General features: G+C 44.8%; 1 protein-coding gene across 1 annotated transcript; it reads left to right on the top strand.

The window, feature by feature from the left end:
* The first annotated feature begins 449 nt into the window (after positions 1-449).
* On the top strand, positions 450-22,512 carry LOC115550824 (proprotein convertase subtilisin/kexin type 5). Its single transcript, XM_030366156.1, has 14 exons — positions 450-535; positions 1,363-1,508; positions 1,705-1,736; positions 2,626-2,815; positions 4,702-4,788; positions 4,869-5,064; positions 5,542-5,765; positions 8,098-8,340; positions 11,061-11,306; positions 11,782-11,977; positions 19,623-19,831; positions 20,007-20,107; positions 20,204-20,375; positions 20,483-22,512. Exons 1-14 carry the CDS (start codon positions 450-452, stop codon positions 20,875-20,877), a joined length of 2,523 nt encoding a protein of 840 aa, XP_030222016.1. The 3' UTR covers positions 20,878-22,512.
* The last annotated feature ends 30 nt before the right edge of the window (positions 22,513-22,542 follow it).

Here is a 22,542-nt window from a genome sequence, read left to right as displayed (position 1 = left end):
GTTCTGTATCTAATGATTCTATTCACCAGTAAGATGGTCAATGCGAATATGGGGACAGCATAGCCGGCCTTAGCCTCTATGGCTAATGCAATCCCCATGGCATTGGGGATCCAGAACCTCAAAATACAGCCCTAAACTTACCCTGGTCAGTTGCATTATATAGTTGCATTCTAATAATTAAACATATTAAATACATACAATAAACAATCATACACATATACTTACATTTCTTTCTCAATAGTTTTTTAATGTTCGTCCAATATCGACTAGCAACCCCAAAGGAATTCTCCCCATAAGCCTTATAGAATATGTGCTGGGAGGCCCCGCCCCCTCCCTGAGCAGGCCGCAGTCTAATATTTGCCTGGAGACTCTGTGGCCCCCCATGGTTCCCCGGGAGGGTGTTGTTCCCAGCCAGAGGGGGGGCAACAGCCTCCATTGTGGCCGTAATGATGGATGCTATGTGGCGCATCCAGCTGTTCCTCTTCAAACAATCAGCGCATCCCAGCACCGACGCCATGGCAACACAGCGGGACGTGTCTGTCTGCGGTCAGATCGTCTGATACAGAGAAAACACACACACTCACGGGGGTAGAGACAGCAGCAGAAGGTTAATCTGTCTTCGTTATTTGTTACTGTCTGAATGCGTACTCGTACGTGTGTGTGTTCAACTGGTGCTGTCTGACATCTTTAAAAGGCAACCTGTCTGCCACTCAAAGGATTAAACACCTGCCACGTCACGTCAGCAAGGAAACAGTGAACTTTCAGCCTCATAAACAACAAGAGACCTACAACAGGGGAGAAACCAAAGCGGACATTATTCTGGTTCTGGTTCTCATTCAGTGATTGGAGCCGAGGCTCTTGGACCCTTGCGCTGCAGCCAGTCATAGCTGCAGGCCGGTGGGGTCTGTGCTGGCATGCTGAGCCCATGACGCACGTCTTCCAGGTTATGTGTGAAGTGCTCGCACTCAGGTTTCAGGCCACCAAGTCTTAGGAACAAGGAGCCTAAGACTTGGTGTATCTTTTTCTCTGCATCTATCTTATTGTCTCTCTGCCTCGTTCTCCCTCTCCCCTCTCTTCGTCTGTCTCTCTCTATTTCTATTGCAGTCTTTCTACCTCTTTCTCTCTCCCTCTTTCACTTCAAAAAATATTAGAGAGAGCGAAAGAAACAATAGTGGAATACATAAAACATATGTGTGTGTATCTATATATCTATATATATATTGCTTTGTCCTTTAACTCCTACCAGACAAAATAATTGTGAATGAAAGAATTTAATTCCTGGATGTTTTCAGAGATATAAGAAACAGCCCTACTAACTCTGACCCTAACCCCCCGGGGGGTGTTCCTGTGTCTCCTGTGCAGCTTCAGGCAGCAGTGCCGTAGACACTGCCCCCAGAGCACCTACGAGGACCCGGAGAGGAGGCTGTGCCAGCTCTGCAGCGCGCCCTGCACCGAGTGCAGGAGTGACACACACTGCCTGGCCTGCCAGACCGGACACTTCATGAATGGTGATGGAAACGTCCACCATGATATGTAAATACGTGGTTCATGCAAACCAGGAGGGAGGAGGGGACTCGCGCAGAGGCTGCCATTCGATGGTGCAAACACCACATCCGTCTCTGAAGTCCAAGTCCAAGTTTTACTTTCTGAACTGGTTTCAGTGATGTGGCAACCCGGCACGGTGAGCTGTGAGCTCCCAAACAGGACACAACTTTGACGAGAAAAAAGCCAAAAAGGCATGTTTAATCCTAAACATAACACAAAGTCTTTGAAAACACAAAAGAAAGAAAAACCTGGGAGGAATCAACGGTTCCATCCTCCGTGGGTGGAATCCCGTCACCCACGAGGACCGGTCTCTTCGTACAGGAGCCACATGGCTGGGAGAGCCCCGAATGAGTGGAGAAGCAGGCTATTTAATGCTGCGTTTTAATATCCATCCGTCTCGGAGGTCCGAGGAAGTTGCCTAGCGACACGCAAAAACACGCCCCTTTTCCTCGGACGGCGAACTCGCCATCTCGGTTGAACTCAGTGGTGACCGAGCAAAATTCCGAGACAGAATTCAAGATGGCTGCGCCCATTGTGACTTGAAGTATGAAGTGTTTTCATTGTGCTTGGACCACTTTGTTGGTTTAAATGGCAATTTCAATCACTCGTATTACTGCAATACCTTACTGCGTCCATATCCTATGGCCTATAGCCTACTTATTTTGGAGCGCCTGGTCCTCTGCCAATGCTACCCGCGACAACAGCTTTCCGGTGGCGTCCAGTTTTTCGACCGACGCGAAATAATAAAACGCTTGAAGTGGGGGCGTGGGGTCAGATCCGAGATCCGAGTCGGTTCGCAGAGAATACTCGAACGCAGCATAAGCCCTTGCTTCTCACCTGTTCCTCAGGTGCTCTGCATTTCCTTAATTGGCCCGGGCCGGGTTGCCACAGCGAACAAGATTACAATGAGTAAACAGTTGCTGAGTCCTAGCCAATGAAAATAGGGTTCCATTTAACCATAATATCTGTCGATAGAAACGTGTAGATGGATCCGTTTCTCTGACCCGGCTCAGCCGTGCCGTTCCTCAAGGCGTTGTCCAGCGACGTGTTGACCCTCCGTCTGGGTCTCTGTTCCCCCAGACGGGGGAGTGTGTGAAGCAGTGTCCCCGGCAGAGCTTCCCTGACGCCGATGGGTGGCGCTGCCAGACCTGCCACAGCTCCTGCCAGTCGTGTCACGGGCCGCGCTCCACCCACTGTGACTCCTGTGTGGGCGGGAAGCCATCGGTCCACGGCCAGTGCCCCCTGGTCAGCTGTCCAGAGGGCCAGTACGGTGAGTGAGGGGAGAGAGAGAGAGAGACAGACAGAGAGACAGACAGAGAGAGAGAGAGAGAGAGAGAGAGGAGAGAGAGAGAGAGAGAGAGAGAGAGAGAGAGAGAGAGAGAGATGGAGAGATAGATGGAGAGAGAGAGAGAAAGAGAGAGAGAGAGAGAGAGAGAGAGAGAGAGAGAGAGAGATGGAGAGAGAGAGAGAGAGAGAGAGAGAGAGAGAGAGAGAGAGAGAGAAGGGGTGAGAGAGACAGCTGTCCTTGCCTAGATCCATCTGATCCGTTCCTCTTGGCTAGCTTTGTCGAGGGGGATTTCGGTGTGTATTAACAAATTCAAAGGATGCCATTAGATACAAACTGCTTTTATGCAGTTTTCGCAGTAGTTTCCGAGTATTCATCATTCATAACCCTAACCCTAAACCTAAACTTTTTTTGTGGATAGTGTGGCTGGATGTTTTTATTGATACACAAATGGGAAAGAATATCGTGGGCTCTTCAGAGGAGCGGCTTAAACCATAATCATTAAGGATTGAGGTCATGCTTGAAATGTGCATTCAAAAAGTAACCACTCATGGTTAAGGAAAAGCTGTTAAAATTTTGAGCTTGAATGAAGATACATTTGAGTGTTATAACACGTCTCCCCCACTAGAGGGCATTGTCTTTCTACGGTGGGTCTTTCTTCCCGTGTATCAGTGTTGTAACTCAGTTGCAAAGGAAGACATCCTCAAGTGGGAAATGTACCAGTTCAAACTCAGCCCATCCCATTAGAATGTACTAGAGGAAGACAGAATGGTGGAACGACGACTCAAACCTCCACTGCTGAACGACCCAGTGAAACTACAACAACAATTGGTCATACTGCAGACAGTCTTAAGGAATCGGGCCTCATTTCAGAAACTTCCTAACTCTGAAATCCTATCTTGAGATAGGAAGGCATTTAGGGGTTTTGGTATTACAGAAGGAGGTTTCCTAACTTAACTTAACAGAACTATCCTAAGTAAGGAATTTCTTGAGTTAGAATCCCTAAGTTAGGTGGCCACACACCCTGTCCTAAATTCAAAATAACTGTCAATAACTGAAAAAGGGCCGTACAAAATTTCGGCAGCACTGCTAGTAGGTCTGCTTTACAAAGATCCTTTAGCAACAGTCTCTGTTAATGTTAAAAGTAACTCGTTCTATCAATCTCATGCACATTGAGTGAAGACTGATGATTGCCGATCGAAAAATCTGATTGACAGAACAGTTAGGATTACCTAAATTAAAATAAGATAGGAGGCCAAAGATAAGATAGGAAACAACCAACAGGTTAGGGACTGTTTCTGTAATAGGAAGTTAGGATTTCTCCTATCTTTGAGTCCATAATTTAAGCTAGGATGAGAAGTTAGGATTTTATTTTTAAGATTAGTAGAATTTAGAATTAATTGTATTAATTTGGTTCAATTCAACAACATATAACATAATATCTGAAACCTAAAAAGCGAAGGTCAGTTAATGAAATGTATGCAGAAGAGGTGCGTCTTGTTGGATCATAAGGAGGGAGTGTATACAAAGGATAGTCATCCAATATAAAGAAGGTTAGGGTTAGTGAAATGTAAAAATAATATCAATTCAGGCGTGTCTATTTGGTGGCATATTGTAGCGGGTATATAATTAACAAAAGGGATGCCACCTGGATTGAGTTAGTGAGAGCCGGAGCTGCTTACCCGTAGCTTATTAAGCAAACATACGGCATGACTTTACCGTCTACAGCCGGTCATAAAGGGGATAACTTCCATCTTTGAATGTAAGATATTTCATTTATCCATCACTTGCAAAATCCCGTCTGAATGATCTTATCTTATCTTACTTATCTCTTATCTTATCTTTCTTATCTCTGTAATATGTTGAAACAGACAAGAGCGGTGAATGCCATTCTTGTGATTCCTCCTGCAAGACCTGCTTTGGTCCACAAGCTTTGGACTGTTCATCTTGTTTTACAGGTACAATATAAACTACTGCTGTCATGCCGCCAACGCAAAGGTTGTCATTCATGTAATTTCAAACATTTTTCTAATCACAGGTCATCTCCTGGACCCTGAGAGTTCATGTGTAGAGCACTGCCCGCAAGGGACCTACGCCAACACCTCCACCCAGCTGTGTGAGGCCTGCTCCACTAACTGTGAGGCCTGCCTGGGCTCCAGCGACGTGTGCACCAGCTGCTCAAGAAGTAGCTACATCTTCCTCCACCAGGGAAAGTGCTGGTCCAACTGCCCAGAGTAAGCATTCCTCAAATCCTATTATATTTAAATTTAGGGCATTTAGCAGACGCTTTTATCCAAAGCGACCTACAATAAGAACATTTGTCAGAAGAAACAGAAACAACAATCTATCACAGTTGGTACAGTAAGGATGTTCCTGGAACCAAGGGCCAAGCACTACCAATCGCTAGGTTGACCCATTCCCCTTGTACAAAAAGGATAGCTAGAATAAGATGCTACACAATGCTAACTACTATTTTTCAGTGCAAGGACGTACAACATACAATAAGTGTGTAAATTAAGTGCAAGGACGTACCACATACAGCAAGTGCATAAGAGGGGTCTGAGGGGGGTAGGGGGTGCCTATGCAGAGTCTAGGTGAGCTCTGAACAAGTGACACACTTATTACACACTTAACCATGTGTCTCAGGTCCTGTACGTAAACCACGTGGCTCCTGAGGGCCGGATCCTATAACACCCCCTCTCTCTCGACAGAGGATTCTTCGAGACAAACGAAGGGTCCTGTGAAGCCTGCGACGGCTCCTGTCTGACGTGCGACGCCGGCCCCACCCAGTGCCTCTCGTGTGCCGAGGGCCGCTTCCTGGAGAGCGGCGGCTGCGGCCTCAACTGCTCCCTGCGGACCTTCCCCGGGGAGGACGGCACCTGCCGGCGCTGCCCGCCTCACTGCGACGTCTGCTCGGACCAGAGGACCTGTTTCAGTGAGTTCCTCCTGGTTCCACGCTCCCAGGGGTCGGGAGCCTACTGATCCCTGTAGGCTCGCCCGTAGCCAGCTGTGAGCTCACCGAGGTCCGGGCCTCTGGAATTTTTCTAGAGATAAAAATACAATTAGAAACAAAATGCTAACTGTATGCTAAATCAGCGGTTGAGGACTTCTCTGAGATGGGTAAATGCTTAATTCAGTTGAGACTTGTTGCTTTGTGTCTGCCGTGTGTGAACTGAAGCCCTGCAACTGAAGCCGCAACTGTCCCCAAAATACCTTGCAAAAGGGAGGTCCAGGACTGCCAGAACTCACTATCTTACAAAAGCTGGCTACGGCCCTGTCTGAGGCATCTTTGAGAAATAGACCCGACCCTGTATATGCACCTGCTTCAAAATGACCTTGGGCTCTTGATAAATAGGGGATAGGTAATCTGATAGTTAATTTGATTTAGTCTTAACTGATCATCAACTCTTAGTTAGCCGTCGGCGGCGACCCAAGGGATTCTGCTCTGCTGGCGATGAGCAGGAAGGATGTAAAATGATATAACATAATGACTGTTGCAAGCACCAGATAATGTTATCAACAGAGTCAACATAATTACTAATGACAAAGTGACAAGGGGATCAAAAGCAGGATATAGTACGTGGCAATTCAGGTTGAGGACCAACAGATGCAGCTATACAAGTACTAGGCACCTTTATTAACCCTGAGAGGCAATTTGATGCACAGACAGCAGTAAAAAGAATCACATTCTTGGCCACTTGCATTTCTTGTGTATTATTGAACAAATGAAAGAAAGGTGGTGCAAACATCAGTTATTTAAAGAAAACATTTTATAACCATATACAATAGTATTTATTTGCAAGCATTTACACGTAAACATAAATGTGTCCCTAATCTTTCAGACACAGCAGCATCTGCCTATGACAGCTCTCCTACGAGGACTAGCGACAGTATACCGTCTCGATCTCTAAATCCATTTCCCTGTAATTCCGTACAAAAGTGACGTACTTGAGCAGATACACAAATGTGCGATTGCTGCGCAAATTGTTCATGCTATCGTTATGTATTATGTTGGCCAACACTCTTACACTAATCATTCTGTTCAACAACCAAAGATAAAACAATTCTAATCTAGGATATAACATCTCCCTGTCAACTATAAAAAAGGATGGGTTCATTGTAACACATACACCCTTTCAAAATGTAAAACTACTCTTTATGAACATCTATCTCGGACATGGCTCCATGCATTCGCCGGCTTCTTTGAAAACAATGCACATGACTAGCGTAGAAGTGGATGGGGAAGGGTCGTCAACGAGTTGTTACGACAGTGTTGTAAAATATCTCCTCTAAAGCTGTAGGGGGAGCTCAATGCGAGCGCAAACCAAGAAAACAGCGAAGAAGTGGCCAAAGTTGCATAGTTCCCCTTTAACATACAAAATATAGCTGCAAATACATCCAGCTACAAGAACTCAAAATATGGACGCAAAGAAAAAAGCTGTGGCACACGGGGCAGAGATACGGACTGAGCAGAATCCCTACCTGGAACACAGATTTATTAAGTAAGGGATAATCACAGAGAGGCAGGGCAATAAACAGTTGAATATGCCCGGCTCGTGGATGGCTTACCGCCAACGGAAGTCGAGGGCGGTAACCTTCCACGAGCCGGGAAGGTTTATTGCCCTGCCTTCTTGCTTGCCAACATAATAAAACAATTCAAATAGTTTAATAATTATGTTTTTTCTTATTCGTATTGCATTCTAATTAAATGTATACTCTGTTTGAGGTCATCTCCCTCAAAAAGTAGTCCCCTTTAATCATGGTTGTTTTGGACACCTCGAAGGGCATTATCCCGCTTATACCATGGTCACTTGCCAAAGTGACTTGTTGGGCCTTATTACAATGCCTTAGTTCTGCTCTGAGGAACACAACAAATTTGGTGAAGAATTGATTCTCTACTCACCATATGGTCAAACGAGAATCAATACCACATTTTTCTCAAATCAGCGGAGTTTGTCCGAGGTTGGCATTTGACCGAGGTAGCCGGAATCAATGGAGGCGGATGAGACCGGTTAGCTCCATCAGTGATGAGAGAGTGAACTAAACATTTCAGTGTCTCCCTAGTAAAGACATTACAGTGACTTCACTAGTCTCTTTGTGAACAGTTAATCTTACCCAAATTGTGATGGGTATGAAGCTAAATTACCCCAATAATGGAATTGTGATTCTCGCTGATCTTATCTATGGGAAAGTGGAAAATAAACGTATTTCCCAAAAGTTTTAAGGAGTATTCCCTAAACAACTGAGTAAACCGGATGTGGTTCCAGGATGCAGCTTCCTGTACCTGATCCTGAATGGCGCCTGTAAGGCCAGCTGCCCCGCGGGGTACTATGACGACATGGAGGATGGCCGCTGCGGCACCTGCCACAACACCTGCAGCACCTGTTTCGGGCCCCTGGCCGACGACTGCGAGACGTGCTCCAAGGCCACGCCCAAGCTGTACGACGGGGCCTGTGCCACGGACTGCCCCCCCGGCACCTACTACGAGACCGCAGCCATGGAATGCCAAGGTGAGGCATTCTTCATTAATCTCTTTTTATGTTGATGTGAGATATATATCTGTATATGTTTGTATTTAGAATGATTAATAATGGATAAATGTATTAATAATGATCAATTAAAGTCCACTCATTAGGTAAAATAGGCATTCATATATTGCAAAGCAAGTTAGCATGCAAACATATTTCTCTGAATCTAAATCCCAATGCATTTACAATGCATGGATTGAAATCTCAATGATGTGACATCAATGCATTTATAATGCGTTAGGGTTCGATAGCAGCTGGACCCAGGAGCAGAACAGAGAGACTGGACGGGAGTTGGAGTTATGAACAGGTTTACTTTGAGTAGAGCAGGAGTTTACCAAGAGCCTACGATGTGTTTGTCGTAAGGTCTTGGGTAAACAATCCAACGCAGAGAGGTTGACCCTTTTTCCACCTCATTGTATCGGCAAAATTCGACCACACTCTTACCCGTTACCTTACTGGTATCATCTCTGTCAAGTGATCTGAGACGAAACCAAAAGGTGACGTGAAAACACTGCAGACCAATGATGGGATAGAGCGATTCTGTTAGGGTTCGATAGCAGCTTGACCCAGCAGCAGAACACAGAGACAGGACGGTAGTTGGAGTTATGAACAGGTTTATTTTGAGTAGAGCAGGAGTGAGGCATGGGACGGGTTCGAGAGTGGAGAGCTTCTGGCTGGAGGGAGCGAAGTAGGTAGGCTGGTTGTTGATCCACAAAACACTGTGTCAAAGGAAACAAAGGTGAGACATGAGATTTCTACAAGAGAACAAACAACTAGTAAATCTAAATACTGGAGCCAGGTACGGATAACTACCACTGAAGTTCGATGAATGATCTGGCGACGACATCAGGGAAAGGTGTATTTCAAAAGCTGATGAGCTGATGCAGGCCAGAGGGGTATTCCATCAACCAAGCTAAAGGCAAAGCCGGGCTTATTTTGCTTAGCCTCGCTACTTTAAGCTAGAGTTGTGTTCCATTGACGTGACTTAAGTGAATCTCCGCTTAGTAACCATGGCAATTTATCAGACCAAACTAACCTGGTCGGTACCAGGCTAATTGTCAGGCTTACTTGATCGGTGTTCCAGAGAAGTCCATCTGTCGGAAACAAGTGTACCATCAGAAGGTTCCGACAAGCCTAGTCCTCACAATTTTGTCATAAATGTACATATATGAAGTACAAACTGCGTATATTTTCACTAAGGGTCTAAGATTAAATGATACAAATAAAATAATAAAATGAATTGCTATCTATTGTTATCGTGGCTATGTTCTCAACACATTTTTATACAAATCCATGCATTCTGTTAGTTTTTTTAACAAGCAGTTGGTTGAGTGGTCTACCATCTGCCCTGTAGTATGGGACACCCGAGTTCGTGTCCATTGAATTCTTGCCGTTGGCTTGTTTTTGTTATTTCCATTATATCATAGAAATTAGACCTAACAATTTACTTTTTATCTAATAAATATGTCTTACAATATCCCTAGAACCCAAATATAACTTGCAACAACTCATGGTAAAGTTAATGTTAATATTAATGTTACTGATAGTGAAGCCTTTGTCACAATGTCACTGCTGCATTGGTAATTGCAGCCACATAAATTCCATTTAGGTGAGTTTCTCGGCAGGCAGCCAAGACCACTTCTGCTGAGAAAAATACAATGGTCAGTCAATATAGAATATTCAAAGAAATGGCATATTTTCTCGAAGAATCCTTCCTAATGTACTAATTGCGTGGGGTTTGAACCCCGGTCAACCGGGTGCAAGTCCGACACGTTACCTCGAGACTATCACCCAGTTTGTAAATCCATGGTCAATATTCAATTAAAATATGTTAAGCTTAATACTACTTATGCATTCAACAGACCAGCAATTTCTTTGACGGATAGCCTCCCTGTATTTATTAATGGTTACGGTGTTCCCTTTTTGATTTATTATATGCTTGTATTCCTCATAGACCTCCACAAGCAGCTTCTGTTCGCTGCTAGAAAAGGTCCCTCTCAGTCCTTTTCGGACATTTGATCCATGATTCGACATTCACGGTTCTGGGCTGCTTACATATCTCGTGAGCGTGCCTAATCCACGATAACGTAAGCCTGGCTTGAACTAACCTGAGCAAGGCGCGGCAGAACTGCGTTGATGGAACGGCTTTTGCCTCAAGTAGAAGTTGGTGTTAGTTCTAACCGGGCTTAATCAACTAAGCGCCGCTTTTGTTAGCGACTTTGATGGAATACCCCTCAGGTGTGAACAGTTTAGTTAGGAAGGCACAGCACAGAGGCAAACAGGGGGTGTGGCAGGCACAGGGGAAGAACACACAGCACAACAGTTGTGGCTATGACAGAACCGTCACTACAATCATCACAGTGTCAGCATTATGAGACATAGGAAATCCAGCACACAGCCGCCAGTTCCCCCAACTCTCCTGATTCTTTGGGCAGTGAATTCTACTGCTGCCTTCGGCCTCATCTGAAACAACAAGTCTCCTTTCTGGGAGAATATCCTCCCTTGTTCTCGTGCCTGTCCATTTGAAGAAAGCGGCAGGGTAGTTTTGTGCGGCATCGTCGTGACAACCTTGACATTGCGGTGGAACTATCTGCAGGTACTATCTGCAGTGGTACCCGGTACTAGCAGAGCGTAGAGGTCAGTAGAGTAGAGTAGAGTTGGGGCTATGTGATGGTATCAAGTCCTATGATCGTATGTTTCAGAGTGCCACCAGACATGTGCGAGATGCTTCGGCTCTGAGGCCAACCAGTGTACCCAGTGTGAGAGAGGCCTAGTGCTGGACCCAAGCACCTTGTTGTGTGGCGTGACTGGTGACACCGAATGCCCGCCCAGAACCTACCTGCACGACGACCACTTCACCTGCAAGGCCTGCCACCGCCAGTGCCACTCCTGCAGCGGGCAGGGCCAGGACCAATGCCTGACGTGCACTGCGCCTAAGTTCCTCTACAGTAAGCACTAAGCCTTGTTGCTGTGACTGGTGAGCAGGAGAGGAAACCAAACGTCTTGGTTAGGGTAAAGCCCTTTCTTTAGATGAATAACAAAGTATGTTAAACAACCTTTCAATATCGAAGGAATTTAAAGCGAAGCAAAAATCCTGGTTAATGTAATGCAACAGAAAAGCGCTTTCAATTAGAAGAATGACGAGTAAAATTTTAATTATATTAATTTAAATATACCAGTGAAACCAAAATCAGTGCCATAGATTTCCTGCCACGAAAGCCCTTTCTTTTAAAGGAATGACAAAGTTACAACTATATTAAACTACCTTTTAATATCCCAGGCGGTGAAACAAAAAAGTCTTGGTATGTAAATTGCAATCCGAAACCCACCTGTGAGTGTGTGTGTGTTTGTGTGTGCGTTTGCTCACCAATGCGCCTGCATGTGTGTGTGTTTGTGCATGTGTGTGTGTGTGTACTCCTCCAGACAGAACGTGTGTGACTGTGTGCCCTGCCAGGACGTTCAGCTCCCAGCAGGCGGCCGACGGGGCGGAGTTGAGGGCCTGTCTACCATGTGACCACGTGTGTGCCGCCTGTTCGGGGCCTTCCCCTAACGACTGCCTCACCTGCTCACCTGGATTTCTGCGTCTCCAAACTCTCTGTGTGTCCAGTTGTCCTGCAGGGTATGTTTATCACATAGCTACTTAATGATTGCACGTCCTTTATGTCTGGTTAGCCGTTCGCATCCACGAGGTATGAAAGTCAGAGTGTGGGAGTCCATTTCTTTGGGAGATTGTTTATATCTGGCAAAACCATAATGATCAGACATGATCAAATGATCAAACTCAGACATGATCAACAATCATGTGGTTTATCAGATAGTCACCTTTTCACTTACATTTCCGTTCCATTTAGCTACTTACATTTACATTTAGGGCATTTAGCAGACGCTTTTATCCGAAGCGACTTACACTAAGTACATTTGTCATAGGAAGGTGAAACAATATATTGCTGTCAGTACAGTAAAGATGTTCATAGAATCAAGTGCAAAGCACTAACATTCGCTAAGTTAACCCATTCTCCGTACACAACAAAGATAGCTAAACATAGATACTAAACGATTAAGTACCATAACTAAGTGTGACATACAAAAAGTGCGTACATTAAGTGCCAGGACAAATAACATACAATAAGAAGGAAGGGGTGGGAGGGGGTGGCTATGCAGACTCCAGGTGACCTCTGAACGTGTGAGTCTTGAGTCTTTTTCGGAAACTGGTAAGCAACTCTGTGGTCCTGACATCGGTCGGGAGCTCGATCCACCACTGTGGTGCCGAAACAGACAAGAGTTGCTACTTTAATGCTCGACTCTTGCTTTCTCTTAGCTATGGTGGTACTAGACGTCCAGATTAAGTAGTTGAGCGGAGCGCTCGAGCTGGGGTGTGTGGTTTGACTCTTCTGTCACTGCCACTGATACGCTTGGAGGCAGCAGTGGCAGCACGGAGGGACTCAGTCACTCTGAGGAGAGCTGTCTCAGTTGAGGGTGTATCTTGAAACTGATGAGGGTCCAGCACATTGTTTTGTGAGAGATAGGAGGACAGTTGGTTACAGATGGCACGTTCGAGAGTTTTAGAAATGAATGAAAGAATAGATACCGGTCTGTAATTCTAGATGTCGGTAGTGTCAAAGGCCGGTTTCTTAAGGAGCGGCTTTGTTCTAGAGGGAGTCCTAAGAGGGGGAGAGGGAGGATGGCACAGTGTCTGAGACGTCCTCGGTGTACAGCTGAGAGAATTGTTTGAGAGATGGTAGTGAGGAGTAGGGAGTAGGTGGTGTTGTCTATTTTATTGTAGTGGGTATACTGTGATGATTCCCTCCGAGCCTCGTGCACACCCGTCCCGCCAGTACGTGTACATGTGCGGCGCCTATGGGGCACCACACTCAGCAACACATGGGTCTACAACCCGCTGCATGGATTTAAGAGTGCAAGTATTATCAACAATAATGGAAAGCTGAATAGGCTTATCAGTTTTAATAACAGTATTAACAATGAACAAATAGAACACAAAAAGGTTTTGTGAACACAACAAGTTGTCCTTTGTCGATCTATAGTAGCAATAGTTAACAACCATGGATAACCAATGCATGAGAAAGAGATGAAAGGAGACTAACATTCCACTCTTTTAATTGCTCTAATTAAAGCTCTAACTGTTGTTATCTAAAATACCGTACAGTAATTTAATTATGTAAAAGTCTGAAATGGCTGTACCTAAAAAATGACCATGAATTAGCTATACTATCGTTTGCAAAGTAATTAACTTTATGAATTTCAATTGGGTATACCAACTGCATGTTGGCTGACATTTACCTAACTTTCTTTCCCTCCACTCTAACCGAGGCCTAGTTTTAAATTCCCTAGCCTGACACTAAGTCCACAAGGACAAGGCCATCTAAAAGTAACAAGGAGATATACAATGGGATTAAAACATTGACTTCTGCAGTCGGTTCCGCCAGCAGAACGTAAAGCCGAAGTTTGGGTGTAAAGTTTGCCTTAACCCTACGCTTGACGTAGCTAGTTTCAAACTAAAGTTGTTCTAAATTTTGGTTGCACCACCAATTTACGTTTTAACATTACTAGTAGTGTGTAAATTGTACCAGTGTCGCATTTAATGACGTTTAGATCAATTCGAGCCAATCATTGACAGCCAACAATGTAAACAGGTAGTACCGGCACGTTTCCACCTTATCCGAATGAAGACGCGTTAGCACCCCAATGAGAGGGCAAACAAAACAGTTGGACAGTCATTTATTACACGAGCAACATCTAAAACAGCAATGTTCAAATAGAAATAATAAAATATAAGAATAAAATAAAATTTTAATAAAACAATAAATGTCTTTACAAATCAAATGAATAACCCTTGAACCAAAACAATAAAAAAAAAAAATCTTTGCAAAATTAAAAACATCAACCTTTAAATAAAACTATAATAAATTAGGTTTATCCAAAATTATATGAATTAAAACCAATACACTTATAACACTGTTGCAAATATTTTTAACATTAACATTTTTAATCCAATTCCTAGGTTACAATATGTCACAGGCCCTGAAAAATGATCTGAGTTGTGTTCAGCCGAAAAAATGTAAAACACAAAAACTTGAACTTGAATACACATCAAAACCTGCTGGCAAACTCACTTAACCTATAAAACTACAGAGGCTGAAAAGAGACCACTCAGGCCCCGTCCACACGAAGCCGAAACGGGCGAAACCGTTCCGTTTTCGATCTATCCGGTTTCGGAGTATCTCCGTAAAGACGGAGTCAAGCGAAACCGGGTAGATCTGTAGAAACGCTGTAGTACACATGCCAGGCCCATAAGGGGCGCAGCTTCTGCTACAGAAATCCAGAAGAAAATTAAATAAGAAGAAGAGGCGAGCATGCGCATAAAGGCTGCCCCCCGAACCACTAACAACACAAACAAACAAGTCAGTCAACAGTCTCAATAAATAATGGCTTAGCAACCCAACAAGGGACATGATCTGCTGCAATACGATTACAAGCCTGTAGTCCGCCATCATCTTTTTTGTTGGGAGTTCTGTGACTCTGCGGGCTTAACAGTCATTGACTAGAGGGTTGAGGGGTGGGGCGATTACGTCATGGTTTACGGTTTAATTCGGTTTCATGCGTCCACACGAATCCAAAACGAAACCGGGTAAATTTGAAACCACTTCCGAGGGTGGTTTCAGAAGTATAAGGTTTCGGTCAGCGGATTCACCGGCTTCGTGTGGACGGAAGGCCGAACCGTACAAGACCTTTGCGGTTTCGGCATGAAATCGGCTTTGGGTGGACGGGGCCTCAGACTCTCACACATAGACTCAGGGCATGCAAAGTGAGTACAGGGAGAACAGGAAAAGTGTGTCACAGAAGAACAGTGTCTATGTGATTGTGAGTGAATGATTGTTAGTGTGTGAGTTTGTGTGATTGAGAGATTGTCAGATTGTGAGTGTGTGTGAGTTTGTTTAATTGTTACTGTGTGAGAAGTTGTGATTGTCTCTTACAGTTTCAGAATCAGCGGTTTCTTCCATTTTCTCGTCTAACCCCGATAGTCGCTAAAATCTGCGTGTTCAGAGCCTGTGAACATAGCACGGCACGGCCACGGCCACAACATTACCGCGAAACAGGAGCCATTAAAAAAGTGCGCTACACTGTGGGGGAAACATTAATATTACCAGCCTGTAAAGCCATTGTCAATGCCATTCTAGGCCCAGATGCAGAGAAAGAAGTGGCTAAAGTCCCCCTCATAACACCATTGCGAGACGAATTGATGATATGTCTGTGGACATAGAGAGTGTGGTTTTCGAGAAGATACGTTGTATTGAGAAATATGCTTTGCAACTGGATGAATCCACAGATATCAGTGGCCATGCGCAACTAATGGCCAATGTGCGCTTTGTGGTTGGAGAGACTATCCGCGAGAATTTCCTTTTTTGCAAAGCAATGCCCGATAAAACCACAGGAGAGGAAATCTTTCGGGTCACATCAGAGCACCTTGAACAAGGAGGACTTCAGTGGTTGAGTTGTGTAAGTATTTGCACTGACGGAGCTGCAGCCATGGTCGGGCGCATCAAAAGCTTCGTGAGCAGGGTTCAAGAGAAGAACCCTAATGTTGTAGTCACGCATTGCTTTTTACATCGCAAGGCACTTGTTACCAAAACTTTGCCAACGGAGCTGGTCAGTTTGTTGGATAACGTTGTGAGCATGGTGATCTACAATAAAACTAGACCCCTGAAAAGCCGACTGTTTGCAATTTTGTGTGAGGAGATGGGAGCGGAGCATAAGGCCTTATTGCTCCATACGGAGGTCCGGTGGTTGTCCCGGGGAAAAGTTCTGGCCCCCGTATACGAATTGAGGGAGGAATTAAAAATATTTTCGACTGAAAAGAAGAGGTTCGATGACGCAAAGCTGATTGCAAGTGATGAATGGTGTGCATACATGGCAGATACGTTTGCATATCTGAATGAAGTCAATGTTCGAATGCAAGGTCGAGATGAAAACCTTCTTTCAAGCACGGACAAAATAAACAGATTCCGTTCAAGGTTCTCCCTCTGGCGACAGCATTTGGAAAGGGGTGACACTCTTAAAATGTTCCCCCTCGCCCATAAATGGCAAGAACAGGTCAACACTAATTCGCCTTGTGCGAATTGATCAAAAAACACCTTAAAACACTTGAAGAGAAAATATCATTTTATTTTCCCTCAGCCAACACCAACTCATTTGACTCGGTCAAGGACCCAGGTCTGTGTTTGATAAAGAAACAAATTTGACTTGGCAGGAGAAAGAATAACTAATGGAACTGAAAGAAGATCGCACATTAAAACTGCTCCATGCAGACCTACAGCTGGATAGTTTTTGGTTGACTGCTACCAAATACCCAATCGTGGCAAACAAGGCTCTCAATCAATTGATGAGGAACTACGCGTGTGCCTCTCATAAATTTCTGCCAGGATACCACGTTTGTGTGCATCTAAACAGGCCCAGATTTTACACTGAGTGAGTTTTAAGTCTTTGAACAATAACTGTAAAGGCTACTGTATTATATTTTATTTTTTAAAATAAATTTTGCGTTTGATAACATGTTGGTGTGCCGTGGGATTTTTTCCTTGTCTGAAGTGTGCCGCGGCACTAAAAAGGTTGAAAAACACTGTTGTAGCATGTAGCCTGGGACTCTTTAAATGTTTGTGTTTTGTTTTTTATTGTTGTAACCAGTTGCTGTAACTGCTATGCCAGTTGTTCCTGCGGTTGACTTTCAATCTGTGTGGGTTGTCAATCACAGCGCAAGAGGGAGGGGCTTGGCCCGCCAACTAATGCAGAGATGCAGGGGCAGCTTTAAGCTTTGTAACAGAGACGGGGAAGAGCGTGAGCGTGCAGGGGGAATTGTATGAATAGTGAATGTGGGAGATAAATTCCCCTGCTAAACATAATTTATTGCAGTAATTCTCTACCCGCTATTTGCGAAAAACAAACACTGAAGTAAAAGTTCTGTCACTAAACGATTCATACGTATCCCTGCACATCTTTAACTGGGTATACTGCGTATACTGCATATCACGTAGACTACACCCAGTGGCGCAAAAAGTGGGTATGCACTATATGCGGCGCATAGGGGCGCCGAACCAGAGGGGGCGCCAAAGCGATGGAAGTAAAATTATTTAAGTCGGCATTTTCTGTATTTAACAGCGTTTGTGTACATGATATGATGATCAATAACAGAAGAACGTCAATGATAAGGCGCCCCCCCGCTCCTTCGCCTCCCTCCCCCCTCCTCCCCACACGGCGCTCCAGTGGCCGCCCCCTCGACTACGCCCTGGAGGCGAGCGCCAGAGTGTCTTCATTTGAACCGTATTGTCATCTGATGACACGTACCTCAATATGGAGAGGCAGAGAAGAAAGCCCTCGGGGTCACAACATAGAAAAAGAAAGATTGGGAAGGTCGTTTTTATGTCAGTGTATCAAGAGGAGGCTTGTAAATATACAGGTTAGCTAAATCTACTACTAGTAAAACAACAGGTTACTGTTGTCTTGCAACTGTGTACTGATCAGAATGGAGCCTACAATATAACGGATCATAACAAGAAAAATAAAGGAACTTGTTTGTGGTTATTTTGTTTTACTCCAATCTCTATGCAAGTCTTTGTTTTATGTCAATAGACCCAGTAAAAACGGAGTTATAAAGTTGATACTTTATAACTCCGTTAATAATCCAAAATGTAATAAATTAATAATCCCAAAAAAAAAAGAAAAGATTATTATCGTATCTGAATCGAGACTGAATCGTTACACAGATTCACAGTATTAAGATGCATCGAAGAATCGATTATTTTTCCCACCCCTATTGGTTACTGTACTCCAACAGTTCTAACAGAGTCTATTGTTTTGCATGTAAGCTTTTTGGTGAAACTAGAGTGGTGGGGTATAATAACTGGCAGTATCTTTCAAAGATACTGAAGCACCATGAAACAAGTGGTTACCACATAAATGCTTATCTGATGTGGAAAGAATTGGCACCCCGCTTATGCCTAGGTAAAACTATTGATAACGAATTGCAGAGAGCCTGTTGACTCGAGTGATCGACTGCATACTCTTCCTTGCAGAAAGAAACCTGCCACTGAGGGGGACTGTGAAGATGTGAATGGCATCTTCACTGTGTTAACATGTTTTAAAAGATTCACGTGTTCCTGTCTGGCTGTTAGCCCTGTAATAGTCTGCAGCTGTGGCTCATAGATTAATTGTGCCACACCCTTTCTGGTGCTCCTTAAGAGGGCCAGAGTTCTAGACTGGAGGGCGGCTTGAGTTGTGCAAGTGACTCGACTGTTTTTAAGTAAAAATATGTTTTTACCAACAACATTGTGCGTCAAGGAAACTCTTTTTCACAGGGACAAAATGCACAGATAGGAAATCCTAGAAATGGAAATTTTCTGGGTATCCTTGATCTCTTATAGCACGGTATGATGTTACACTGGCAGAGCATCTTAGAAAGGCTGCCTCTAAAAAAACCACCGGATATCTGTCCTGGTGCACTCAAAATGAATTTTTCGATTCAATATCAGAGTGTGTTTTAGGTCAAATTTGTGCCCAGATCAAAGGGGGGGGGGGGGGGGATGCGCCTGCTATGTGTCTGCATACCCCCCAGAAAGTAGGCAGTTGCGCCCCTGACTACACCAATGCTTCAAGGGGAGTGAAAAATGCAACAATGTGATGTTCAGAAACAGGGAGCGGGGTAACAGAGAGAGCCCAGGTGCCGCAGGACATCATGAATATTAGGTCAAGGTGGGTCCCGGCCCTGTGGGTGGGAGGAGAAGGGGAGTGTGTTAAGTCAAAGGTGGCGAAAAAGTTGGTTATGTCAGGTGAGTGCAACTTCTCTGGTAGGATGTTGAAGTCGTCCAGGACAACGAGTGGTGTGTCATTTTCTGGAAGGCTGCCGAGAAGGGCAGAAGGGCATCTATCTCTATCACCACAATGTAGAGCTTGATAGGAAGGGTGTGAAATGTAGATCTGGTTAAGTGTTCCAGTGGAAGGATCTGATAGGACAGCTTTTGCGAGATGAGCAGTCCAGTCACTGCTGGCTTCCTATGTCTTCCATGAGGGACTCCCGCAGAGAGACTCCCTTAGTCTTTGTTTTCCGGGGTCTTCATTTTGAGGGTCCAACTAGTTACTAGTTACTAAACACTTTTCTTTGGGAGAGCCCTGCCTGTGAGCTTATCTGAAATGCATACACAGCTGCAGCTTCGTTCATCCATAGGCTTAAGCTTCGGCGTTCCCTCCACCACCAGGTACTACCGAGAAGGCTCCAGCTGTGAGGAGTGTGACCGCTCCTGTGAACAGTGCACGGGCCCGGGGCCTGGGTTCTGCCAAGCCTGCGCTGCTCCTTTGTTGGAGCTGCTGGGCACGAGGCTGTGCGTGGAGCGTTGCCCACGCCGGTTCTATCAACTCGACGCCGTCTGCCATCGTTGCCACATCAGCTGCCAGACCTGCACGGGAGGTACGTCTTGCCGCAGATCAATGTTTAATCATTAGCTGAGGGCAAATACACATCCCAGCCTATGTAAATGTTTTTCCTTGTGTTTTTTAGTGTACGTAGCGTCTAAGTGGGTATTTGCCTTCCTTTCTGCGTTCGACTATGACCTTTATGGCTTTCCTGAATTCCTTGTTTGCAGATGCCTCTCCTAAGAGCTGCCTGACGTGTGACTTGGGCAACACCCTGTTGGATAACGTATGTTACCCACGGTGTGGGGAGGGCAAGTACTATGCACAAAAGGCAAGTAGACCTGCTGTCCATGAACAATCAATTACCAATCCGTGATAGGTCATTGTTTTCATGTGTGTTTCCATGTGTGTTGGATGCCCACTGCAGGACCTTTGTGAGCCATGCCACAGCTCGTGCAGACACTGTGCCGGTGCAGGGCCTGCCCACTGTCTATCCTGCTTACCCCATTTCGGCCTCCACGCCATGGAGGGCCGATGTGCCCCTTGCTGCCAAACCCGGGGGAACGACACAAACTGCTGCGTGTGTGACACAATCACAGGTAGACGTTGGCCCTGTGGTCTCGCATTATCACAGGTATTATCCCAGGCACGTCATCGTGGCCTTACACATCACCTTTCGTTTCATTTTCCTGTCTCCATGTCGTAGCCCTGTGTACAGAGGCCCCTCTGCCCAAGTCGGGAGATCTCGGCGGGAAGGCAAACCTGAACACGGAGCCCGCCAGGAGCGAAGGGCACGCATTGGCTGGCCTGCCCTTGGCCCTGCTGCTGGCACTTGGACTGGCGCTGGCCGCGTTCGCCCTGGTCAGGGCGCGGGCCAAGAAGAGGCTGTGTTGGCACCGCAGCTACGAGAGACTGAGCGGGAGCGCGAGAGGCACAATGCCCCACGGCGTGCCTGAGCCAGATGGCGGCGGCGAGGTGGACGTGGTGTACACCACCAAGGGGGGGTCGGTGTACCGCCGCTACAGCTTCTACCACGACCAAGACCCCGACGTCGCCCAGCACGACGCGGATGACAACGTGGACTCCCTCAACCGATCCTAGACGAATAGACAGAACGCCGCCGCGGTGCCTATGATAGTGAACATTCACACACACAAGTTTATATAAATTCTTCATGGGTGGGGGGAAGGGGAGAAGAACAGAGAAGTAGTTTAGGTGATTTTTAGAAGCCAATGTCATCAAGTGCCTGCTAAATGCAACGCTCAGTAGGTAGCAGAATTGTTTTATGTTATAAGCAGTGTTGGGGTAGTTACTCAAAAAAAGTAATTAGTTACTTATTACTAGTTACTTCTGTAAATTGTAATGAGATTACTTTACTAGTTACTGCATTTGAAAAGTAACTTCACTACTTATTACTTTACTTTCCCGTTTCTTAACTTACTGTGGATACATGGACAAACATCATAGCCCTATCATCACTTAGTGTTTATTGTATAAATCTATATATAAACCATATGAAAGAACAATATCCCTGTCTGCACAAAGATATGCCTCACTGTAAAATCCACAAACAGGATAAGGTAGGCTTTGGTGTGGTCAGTCAGTAGCAACACACAAGTTTCAAAACACAGGCTTTGGGAAACATGAGAACATAAATGAAGTGGTCAATGAAAAATATAAAAAGGTCACTTCATCCCATACAATTAAAACAGAAATGCACTTAAGTGGCGATGACACATGCTGTTACTTTATGTGGTCCAAAGGCTGATTAACCTGAACTATTTCGCAAAAAATGGCTCTCTCACCCTCTTGCAGGCAAGAGCAGACTTCACAAGTTTAAAAGTAATGCTGTCTATCCAGTGCACCGTCATTCCTAATTAGGAATGACGGTGCACTGGATAGACAGCATTACTATAAAACTTTAGAAAAAAGTTACTTGGGAATCGTATCTTTTTGGGGGTGCTTATCACATTGTCCTGCGTACTACGGTGAGGGTTTCTGTGCGCCCTAACAATTAATCCTGCGCCCCTTCCCTTCTCCGTTCCGTTTGGGAACCGTTTGTTTCGTATATTTTTATTAATTAATTAAGGGCGCCCCCAACACATTTGCCGCCCTAGGCGATCGGTCGCCTGTGCCGATCGCCGGCCCTGCATGCACGCACCACAACAAATCAGAACTTACACGCAAGCAAACACGGCTTGGGTAACGCAGGAAAGCGCGTTACTATAGTCTAGTAAAGTAGTATCGTTACCGATCTTTAAAATGTATTGAGTTACTTTACTTCGTTACCCAAAAAAGTAATATCGTTACTGTAACGCGTTACTTTGTAACGCATTAAAAATACGCGTTGTAGCGCGTACTTTTCATTCGCCACTTAATTTTTGCGTTACTTTGTAACGCGTTACCCCCAACACTGGTTATAAGATGTAGAAATATAACAAATTGTAAACATTTGCAAGTTTACGACTGAATACTGTATTATTTGTGTAAATATAAGACATAGCTGCAATAAAGTTTTTTTTTCTGCATGATATATAAAAGGAATCAAATTAGTAAACAATTGTTGCTGTAATAATGTCAAAAACATGTAGGCAGATGCATTTATTTTTACTCAATACTTTTATTATATGTTGTACCTTAAGTACAAGGAAGCAAATTACTGCCAAAATTGAGTATGTTTTTTATGACTACGATTGTTGACTTGAACAGGTGTGTAAAATAAACTATGAATCATGACGTGTCATATGTATGAAAGCCACTCCTCTT

The sequence above is a fragment of the Gadus morhua genome, chromosome 9 (genome assembly GCF_902167405.1).
Source record: "Gadus morhua chromosome 9, gadMor3.0, whole genome shotgun sequence".
Lineage (NCBI taxonomy): Eukaryota > Metazoa > Chordata > Actinopteri > Gadiformes > Gadidae > Gadus > Gadus morhua.
Note: the sequence above shows the minus strand (reverse complement) of the source record. Positions and strands in the feature narration are given on the sequence as shown.

Excerpts from the sequence above, each read along its gene's own strand:
- LOC115550824 (XM_030366156.1), top strand. The coding sequence starts at position 450 with ATGGATGCTATGTGGCGCATCCAGCTGTTCCTCTTCAAACAATCAGCG. Across the intron at positions 1,509-1,704 it reads GACCGGACACTTCATGAATG|GACACAACTTTGACGAGAAA; the intron begins GTGATGGAAACG and ends GCTCCCAAACAG. Across the intron at positions 2,816-4,701 it reads CTGTCCAGAGGGCCAGTACG|ACAAGAGCGGTGAATGCCAT; the intron begins GTGAGTGAGGGG and ends ATGTTGAAACAG.